General features: G+C 33.6%; 1 protein-coding gene across 1 annotated transcript in view; it reads left to right on the plus strand.

The window, feature by feature from the left end:
• Positions 1-10,274, plus strand: part of LOTGIDRAFT_221368 (hypothetical protein) — a 25,247-nt gene that overhangs the window by 11,361 nt on the left and 3,612 nt on the right. The window contains exons 5-10 of the mRNA XM_009065778.1: positions 3,213-3,288; positions 3,808-3,902; positions 4,904-5,033; positions 5,733-5,815; positions 6,581-6,660; positions 9,665-9,755. Of these exons, the coding sequence (XP_009064026.1) occupies positions 3,213-3,288; positions 3,808-3,902; positions 4,904-5,033; positions 5,733-5,815; positions 6,581-6,660; positions 9,665-9,755 (555 nt within the window). The remainder of the gene's footprint in view (positions 1-3,212; positions 3,289-3,807; positions 3,903-4,903; positions 5,034-5,732; positions 5,816-6,580; positions 6,661-9,664; positions 9,756-10,274) is intronic.

Below are 10,274 nucleotides of genomic sequence, written 5' to 3' on the forward strand. Positions count from 1 at the left end.
CATAATTAGAATACATTACAAACAACTATTGTTTATATTAAAATATTTACCAAGGTCAAATTAGTTTGGTTGTAGCTGTAGAGTATAACAGCAAAATTGTCTAATATTCATGTAATATACAGTTTTAGTTTGGTTGTAGCTGTAGAGTATAACAGCAAAATTGACTAATATTCATGTAATATACAGCTTTAGTTTGGTTGTAGCTGTAGAGTATAACAGCAAAATTGACTAATATTCATGTAATATATAATTTTAGTTTGGTTGTAACTGTAGAGTATAACAGCAAAATTGACTAATATTCATGTAATATACAGTTTTAGTTTGGTTGTAGCTGTAGAGTATAACAGCAAAATTGACTAATATTCATGTAATATATAATTTTAGTTTGGTTGTAGCTGTAGAGTATAACAGCAAAATTGACTAATATTCATGTAATATACAATTTTAGTTTGGTTATAGCTGTAGAGTATAACAGCAAAATTGACTAATATTCATGTAATATATAATTTTAGTTTGGTTGTAACTGTAGAGTATAACATCAAAATTGACTAATATTCATGTAATATACAATTTTAGTTTGGTTGTAGCTGTAGAGTATAACAGCAAAATTTTCTAATATTCATGTAATATACAGTTTTAGTTTGGTTATAGCTGTAGAGTATAACAGCAAAATTGACTAATATTCATGTAATATACAGTTTTAGTTTGGTTGTAGCTGTAGAGTATAACAGCAAAATTGACTAATATTCATGTAATATACAGTTTTAGTTTGGTTGTAGCTGTAGAGTACAACAGCAAAATTGACTAATATTCATGTAATATACAGTTTTAGTTTGGTTGTAGCTGTAGAGTATAACAGCAAAATTGACTAATATTCATGTAATATACAGTTTTAGTTTGGTTATAGCTGTAGAGTATAACAGCAAAATTGACTAATATTCATGTAATATACAGTTTTAGTTTGGTTATAGCTGTAGAGTATAACAGCAAAATTGACTAATATTCATGTAATATACAGTTTTAGTTTGGTTGTAGCTGTAGAGTATAACAGCAAAATTGTCTAATATTCGTGTAATATACAGTTTTAGTTTGGTTGTAGCTGTAGAGTATAACAGCAAAATTGTCTAAGATTTATATGATATATAAATAGGACAATAAACTGCCAACAAGCAGCTAGTCTACAAAAGAATAAAGTTGTATTCTAGACACCTGATACCACTTTTCATCATGAAATACTTCCTCATTTAAATTCTGTTTACCAAAATATTGTCCAAAGTGTAACAAAATCGGGAGCAATAATTGTATTGTAGTGGACTCCTCAAATGAGAAGTACCATCAGGTGTTTCTAAAATAGATAGCATGGTCTGCTTTGCCTGCGACACCAGCCACTACTTTCGAGACTTCTTCATTAGCTCCAAAGTTCTTTAGCTTCTACCAATGTATAGCCAAATTGTTATTTTTGATTTCATATTTTTGTATGTTTGTAAAACCCACAACTACGTAATACAAAGAAGGTTGTGAAAAAAAAATGAAGAAAATCTAAAATTTCTCTTGCCCTTAAAGACGTATCCATAATTTTTTTTGCCCATGAAAATAAAAGATTTTACCAGTTTTGGCAATATATTCTGGTCAAAACAAGTCATTATATTATCATTTGAAAATTTGCTGTAAGATCTCAAATGAAATAACTTCGTACATTACCCTGATGAAAACAGGAAATAACAACTTAGACTTTAGACTCTAATTACAAGAAATGCACCCACAAGTCTTGCTAGGCTCTTGAACCTAAGTCCAGAAACTTAATGTTGGAGTCTCACTAAAGTACACTAACCTGAAGGTCCAGGGTTCATTCCCAGCATAGGTCGAGATCATACTTTGAGATTTTTCAATCTGATTTCCCCCTGTCAGTGATACAGGTTAATGGGCTGACTTGGAAAAAATGTCTAGTCGTTCGGTTGTGACAATAAACCGAGGCCCTGTGTGCTACAGGCTATGCACGTTAAAGATCCCTCGACAGTTGGAAATAGAAAAATAGAAGGCTTATGCCGTTGTTCTTTTAAAATTTTCCTCGTTGCACACTGCATTGTGTGGCCTTATTTCATTAGCTCAATTACATGCATAAGTGTAGGATGTAAAACTCCATTCATTTCATTTCATTGTCACTAGAGAATAGTAGATGAGATTCAATAAATAAACCAAGTACTAACGACCCACTGCAGTGACCAATGAGAGAATTTTTAACAGGACAACAACATTAACTGAGAAACTTGACCCCAGTGTAGATAGTTCAGAGGTCAAGTAGGGACATGTCAAAGGTTATGTTAAGAGAGGTCAATTTAATCAACTTTATTGCTGGCTATTTATCAGGAACCATTGTCAATAAGTCTGGGAGTCTTTGATTAATTGCCTCTTTGCTGATTATAGATTCTTTGGAATCCTTCCTGGAATTAGTTCCATCTTACAAGAATTTATCCTGGTTTCTTGCAGTTTCTATACTATTGTAGGAATTGAAAAATTAAAAACATTTTGAAAAAAAACCCAAAAAGCTTGTCAAAAGAAAAAAGGAGAGCATGTCAAAACAAAACAAAAACATGTCAAAAAAATATATGTGGCAAAAACTGGCATGTTTTGATTTATTTGATTGACATGTTTTGACTTATTTGATTGACATGTTTTAACTTATTTGATTGACATGTTTTGACTTATTTGATTGACATGTTTTGACTTATTTGATTGACATGTTTTAACTTATTTGATTGACATGTTTTGACTTATTTGATTGACATGTTTTGACTTATTTGATTGACATGTTTTGACTTATTTGATGGACATGTTTTGACTTATTTGATGGACATGTTTTGACTTATTTGATGGACATGTTTTGACTTATTTGATTGACATGTTTTGACTTATTTGATTGACATGTTTTGACTTATTTGATTGACATGTTTTGACTTATTTGATTGACATGTTTTGACTTATTTGATTGACACGTTTTGACTTATTTGATGGACATGTTTTGACTTATTTGATGGACACGTTTTGATTTATGTTATTGACATATTTTGAAAAGAAAACTAACCAAAACATGTCAGAAGAAGAAAAAATAAACAAATTCAATCCACAATTTCTGTCCCAGTTTTTAATCATTTTATCTGTTTACGAATATGTTCAGAATTAATTCAGGAAATATTTTGTTTTGTGTTTTGCAGAAAGAGAATCATTATATTCCATATACCTTAGAGCAAGTCCGACATATAGCCTATCAACTATGTTACTCTGTCAACTGTAAGTATATACACCTATATTACCAAATATTTTCACTGTTAAAGGGACAGTTGCACCATTTTTTGTCCGATCGTACCTTAGTCTCAGAAACAGGAATTTTTTAGCTAAGCCAATCAGTAATAGTGTTCACAGCTCACTGTTGAAATTTGAGTCTTCAATTCCATGTGTGTTCAGAATTATCCACGTTTGAAAGTTAAAATGACGAGTCGTCTTTTCTTGAGACTCTGTGATATATAGAAAAGACATCTATAGAAATAGTGAGTAAAATTCCTAGTTTGAGATATTTTTAAAGGAATTATGAGATTTTCGTACATTTCTAGTACTTCTGAAGACTATTTATATATATTCAAGACTCAAATCAACTACTCAAAATGGCGAATCTGTTCCTATCCTTTTCATCCAAGGTTAAAAAATGATTTTTTGATCCAGAGCACTATCAGTATCACTATTCATAATGAAAATCTGACACCTAGTTTGTCTTCAATAAATGTAAAACATTCTATGTGGTTTTTGTTTCAGTTTTACATGAGAATCAGCTAACTCACACTGATCTGAAACCAGAAAATATTTTATTTGTCGACTCAGAATTTACGTCAGTTTATAATCCTAAAAAGGTACGTCTGCTTTTTATACGCCCATATACGGTCGTATATTGTCTTCACCCCCTGTCCATCCGTCGGTCAGTCTGTCGTCCGTCCGTCCTATTGTAAACGCAATAGAGACAACAGTTTTTATCTGATTTGAATTAAATTTGGTTTGATCATTTATATTAATGAGATCTTGGACAAGTTCGAATTTGACGATCTTTCGATGAACGGTTTTTGAGTAATTGCCCTTGACTTAGTTAAAAACGCTTCAAAATTTGTTGGCTTGTTAACGCGATAGAGGTGATAGTTTATGTCAGAATTTTATTAAATAATGTGTGTTTGTTTAAATCAACAATATCTTGCACAAATTAGATTTTTGACACAGATAGGTGACTGCCCTGGATATACTGAAAATGTATCAGGAGAGCGTATCTTGCTAGGCAACCACTTGTTTGAATTTTACACTGCAATGTGTACCAATTGACCAATCAAGAGTGTCCTTCTATCAAGTCATAGACCTTATTCACGCCTCGTTTTTGAGATACTGAAAGCGAGGTTCATAGCGAAAATGACGTCATCCATTGATAAGATGATGATGACATATGAATGAATAGCCAATTTGACGTCACTAAACACCCGATCAACAGTGAGAAAATGGGATTAAATCTGCCCTTTCTCAGAAATACGTGACGTAAAACTTCATCTGAAAGTATCATTAAATAGCTGAATTAATTCTGATTTTAATGATGTCAAATATGATTAGTTTTGAGTTACTAGGACTGGAGAAGGAGGCTTTAAAGACGTCAAGATGGCGATTTTTCTGCAGTGACACATCGTGACCTTTGTTTGTGTTTATTAGCCAATTTTCCTTTATTGCCCACTACAAAGCATAGGGTGGTGCGATATTTGGACATGTCTTGTACTTCTGAAGACTATTTTTAGATGCAAAAAACAAAAAATAATGTGCAAATTTCTGTAAAGTTTTTGATTTCGTTTCGTTTAGTTTCATTTCGTTTCGTGTGTTTCAGAGAAGAGATGAGAAGACGATAAAGAACACAGAAATCAGATTGATTGATTTCGGTTCAGCAACTTTTGATCATGAACATCATAGTACCATAGTCTCCACACGGCATTACAGGGCACCAGAGGTTATTTTAGGTAGGTATTGTAATGCTCATGTAGCCCAAACCGCCTTGTATGGTAAATCAGTCTGCTATGTTTTGTGAGGTGAAGACACTTAGAGCTTCTATTGGCACCATTTTGATTGATCTAGGCATATGTTGAAAGGGTACCTTTGGATTATTCAACCCAGTTTCCTCCTATCAGAGAGGCTGACATTGAAAAAGCAGATAACTGATTGGATGAGACACTGATAGCATCAATTTACACCATTCCAATTTTCAATCAGACGTCTGTGGTTCCTGCAATTCCATTAAAAATAACTGTTTGATGACGTCTCATTCGCAAAATATGCTTTATCACGTAAGGGCCTTTGTGATTAGTGACGTCATCAAACACTTAGTTTTAGTGGAATTGCAGAAACCACAGACATCTGACTGAATTTTCAATCAGACGTCTGTGGTTCCTGCAATTCTACTAAGACTATGTGTTTGATGATGATGACCCTTCGCGATAAGTGACGTCATCTAACACTTAGTTTTAGTGGAATTGCAGGAACCACAGACGTCTGATTGAAAATTAGAATGGTGTAAATTGATGCTATCAGTGTCCCTGATACACATAAAAAATTTAGAAAACCTCTTTACAATCCCTTTAATGCAATTGTCAACATATTTTCAGCACTTCCTTAAAGATAGATACCCCCTGTTTTAAATCTAATTTTTATTCTGTTGACAGAATTAGGTTGGTCTCAGCCGTGTGATGTATGGAGTATAGGAACCATCATGTTTGAACTATATACTGGATTCACACTTTTCCAGGTCAGTCAAGTGAGGACCTCCATCTTTAACTAGATGTCTGCTCCGCTACAGTTTTTTTCTAATTTGTTAAAGATGGGTTTCCTTATTTTTTAGTGTCCAATAAAGCAAACTATTTGATTAATTGGTGTTTCTAATGAATTATCATGTATTCTTAATCATATCATTATGTTCTTATTGCATATAATTAAGAGTTTTAACCAATCATAAATGTCCATGTATGTACAGTCTGGATAAACAAAAAAGACTTTTTGACCTTTCTTGATCGGTCACTCATTGGAATTCTGCTGGTAATTCTCTTCTAATTTAGCTAATTATGAATTAATTATAGACATGTGAGACAAACTGGTATTTTTCCAAGTCATTAGAACATCTCTACTTTCTATTCATATAAGTATTAGCATTTTCATTTTCATAAATGAAACAAGGGAACCCATCTTTAATGCTTTCGCAGTTACTAATGTTATTTGTATCATGACTGTTCAAAATAATTTTTTATATTTTGAGCCTCATGTCCGTTGGTCATTCCATTAATTTCTAGTGAACACTCTAGAGGCTTGAATAATGACCAGATTTGAACAAAACTTGGTTTGATTTTTTTATGCTTATCAAATCTTCAAGGGAGATGTACGTTATGGATCGTTAGTACTTGGTTTATTTATTTATTCCTTGAAAGTTGGGGAACTAAAAAGAGTGGCCAATGCCATAATCAAAATTTATAATGTTGAGAAACCAATCTCCAAGTGACATCATGTGTTTTGATTTCAGACTCACGATAATAAAGAACATCTAGCCATGATGGAAAGAATATTGGGGTCCATCCCTTACAGATTAGCGAAAAAATCAAAGTGAGTATACCCATTACTGTTTCATATATCATGATCTGTCAAGGGTGTTCGAGTCAGATAATTTGTAGCCCTTGATCACACAAGTCCATTGTTCTTATTCTGATTGGTAGTGGATTTAATTGACCAATTAAATTCATTGAAACAAAATAAGGCAAAGATGATTCTCAAAATTAAGGAACGTTTTTGCAATGTTCATGGGCTATTTTATTGGTTGGCTTTTGATATTTCCCCCAAAATATTCGTCTTACAAAAGTTCAAGTCAGAGATAAATCTTTTACAAAGATCTGATTGGTTACAGGGATTGTAAAGAGGTTTCCTAATTTTTTTATGTGTATCAGGGACGCTGACAGCATCAATTTACATCATTCTAATTTTCAATCAGACGTCTGTGGTTCTTGCAATTCCACTAAAACTAAGTGTTTGATGACGTCACTAATCACAAAATATGCTTTATCACATCAGGCCCTTCGTGATTAGTGACGTCATCAAACACTTAGTTTTAATGGAATTGCAGGAACCACAGACATCTGATTGAAAAGTGGAATGGTGTAAATTGATGCTATCAGTGTTCCAGATACACATAAAAAATTTAGAAAACCTCTTTACAATCCCTTTAATAAGACAGAAGTTTGAAAATAGACCAATCAGAATCCAGTATTTGATTTTTATCTTCTAAGGTTTCAAAAGTGTTTTCTAGTCTTGGTATGTGCATCAGGGACACTTATAGCTTCTATTTACGTAACTTGACTTAAAAAGTGGTGCCGATGGCAACGTCATTTTGTCAAGTTTCTTTGAAATTATAAGATGGACAGTTTGGAATGGTGCCATTGGAAGCTATAATTGTCAAAGACACACGTAAAAAGGCTAGAAAGCATTTCCTGCAAGTTGTGGCAGAGCCTTCTGTTTGGAATTCGGCCGAACTTTGACATCAAGTCCAAAAATCCAAATGTGTTTTATTTTTCTCAAGAACTAATTTTTTCTGGCACGGCCGTCTGGACTGGGATCCTACCACTTCTGCTGGACGTTACGTCCGCGAAAATTGCAAACCACTTTATGTAAGTATAGGGAGCACGATTTAACGCATTACTTCCTGTTACTAGAGAGCTTGATTCAAGGGAGAGAACTCTGCTTGGCTTACTACTGCTGGCATCCACTATTGACCATACTTGTTATGTTTTTGGTATTAATGGCAATACTTGTGTTGTTTTTATTTAACAAAATTTCTATTTGAAACTCCATTTTGTTTTTGTGAAAATCGTGTTTTTTGATGGTTTTCTCAAAACTTAACTTGAAAACAAAATCTGTAACAGCTTTTGTTTTTTTAAAAACTTACCAAATTGCTTATAGTTGTCTAAATTTTTGTTTCAATTTGGGCCATGTGTGTCACTTTTTAGAATGTTTTTTCAACTTTATGTTTGTCTACATTTTGATAAAACTCACAGATGCAATTGGTAGTTAATGCATTTAAGTTTTCAGGCCAAGTCTAAAAAAATGCCTGGAAATTTAAATGTAGTAACTTTCACAGATGTGCCTTTATCGTAGACAAATGTGATACAAGACTCTCATTTTGAAAAGTGATTCAGATACATGACATCATTTGCTTGTTTATGTCGAAGAAATGGTGGTCGAAGGTTCTAATCTGGGTCAGTTGTGAAAGTCATTATTACAGTCAACCCTGGAAAGATCAATGCCAAGACGTTTGACAAGGACCAGCTGGTAGAAAGGATCCTCGTGAACCTAAGTTGTTATCTTTGTAAAATAGTTGGTTGACCAAGGATCATCTGGTAGATAAGATCCTTGTGAACCTAAGTTATTATCCTTGTAAAAAATCATTCCTTCTTTCATTTAGGAAAGTAAAAAATTTAGACAAATATATCCCCTTTAAAGCCTGTCAGAAATATCTGGCGCCATTTGCAGACTTGGTGCCATGTAACCCCAGCAGATGGTCTCTTCCCTATGAAAGCTATTTAGTATGGCGGTTGATTTGTAGTGCTGTACTAACTCGGTGTTTTTGTAATCGTGCATTGTTCCCTATATTGCATGTATTATTTATTATTTCTATATTTGTACTGTCAAACTTGCCGAAAAATCTGAAAAACTCTAAATTAGACCAAACTTTCGTGCCGTTCTTTTATCAGCTTTTATTTCTAATATAGCCACTTCGGTTAGGGTCTAACGAAAGCCCTCTTGAATGTTTGTCAAATTTACCTTTTGACCTTATTCGATGATGTCTGCTTTAACTTATCAATTTCTACCCTCTCCAGTGCTGGCATTTTGTGACATGTTTATCAGGTCAGGTCAAAAGGTTAAGTTGATAAATATTCAAGAGGGCTGTCGTTAGACCCTAACTGAAGTGGCTATGTTAAAAATTCGGAATTTAAAGAGGTTTTCTAGTTTTTTTTTTTATGTGTAACAGGACCATTCATGGCTTCCATTTGCATCATTCCAATTTTCAATCAGATGTCTGTGGTTCCTGGTTCCTGCAATTATAGCTTAAGCGTTTATGACATCACTATTGCCTAAGCTGCTAATAATATCTAATGCAAAAGCTACATCATAAAACACTTAGTTTTAGTGGAATTGCAGGAACCACAGACATCTGATTGAAAATTAGAATGGTGTAAATTGATGCTATCAGTGTCCCTGATATACATAAAAAATTTAGAAAACCTCTTTACAAACCCTTTAAGCTTAAACTTACAGATGACATCTCAAAAGCTGTTTATTTTCAACTTTGGTTTTCCAATTTTGAGAGTTCACATGATTCATAAGGTATATTTATCTCCACCAGTGCTGTTGTGGCATTGGAAGAATTCGAATCAGTATTGACAACCCATTTTTCGGTACCAAAATTTTCCGAGAATATCCTGCGAATCCAAGTTTGACGGCACAAAAGACTGTCTGACGCAATGTTTATTTTTGCATGCCATTTACGCTTGACTTTTTGTTTTTTCTTTTTTTCCCTCCTCCTCCTTCGTTTGATTGGCACTGATAACAATCCCAGAAAGCAAAAGTATTTCCATCATGGTCGACTAGATTGGGACCCAAAAAGCAAAGCTGGTAGATATGTCCGAGATGAAACTAAACCACTTTCGGTAAGCTTGTACCCTACTTTATACCAATATCTCCCTAAAGGGGTCTTTCACAGATGTGCCTTTATCGTAGACAAATGTGTTGTAAGACTCTCATTTTGAAATGTGATTCAAATACATCAGGAAAATTTTACCAGGTAAACCTCAATACTTCCCTGTAACTAATCAGCGAGCAGACGACAATTCCAATGTGCTATTTCCCTGCCACAAAAAAGTTCCAAGCCAGCCTTATCAAATTAGACCAAACTTTCGTCTTGTATTAGCTTTTTTTTTAAATTGGGCACTTCAGTTAGGGTCTAATGACAGCCCTCTTGAACGTTTATCAAATTAACCTTTTAACCTAACCTGATGACCTCTGTTTTAACCAATCAAATTCCTTCACTCTCACAATATCCCAGGGCAAATTTGATTGGTTAAAGCAAACGTCATCGAGTTAGGTCAAAAGGTTAATTTGACGAACAGTCAAGAGGGCTGTCTTTAGATCCTAACTGAAGTGGCTAATTTAAAAATAAAAGATAGAAA

Source organism: Lottia gigantea, assembly GCF_000327385.1.
Source record: "Lottia gigantea unplaced genomic scaffold LOTGIsca_70, whole genome shotgun sequence".
NCBI lineage: Eukaryota > Metazoa > Mollusca > Gastropoda > Lottiidae > Lottia > Lottia gigantea.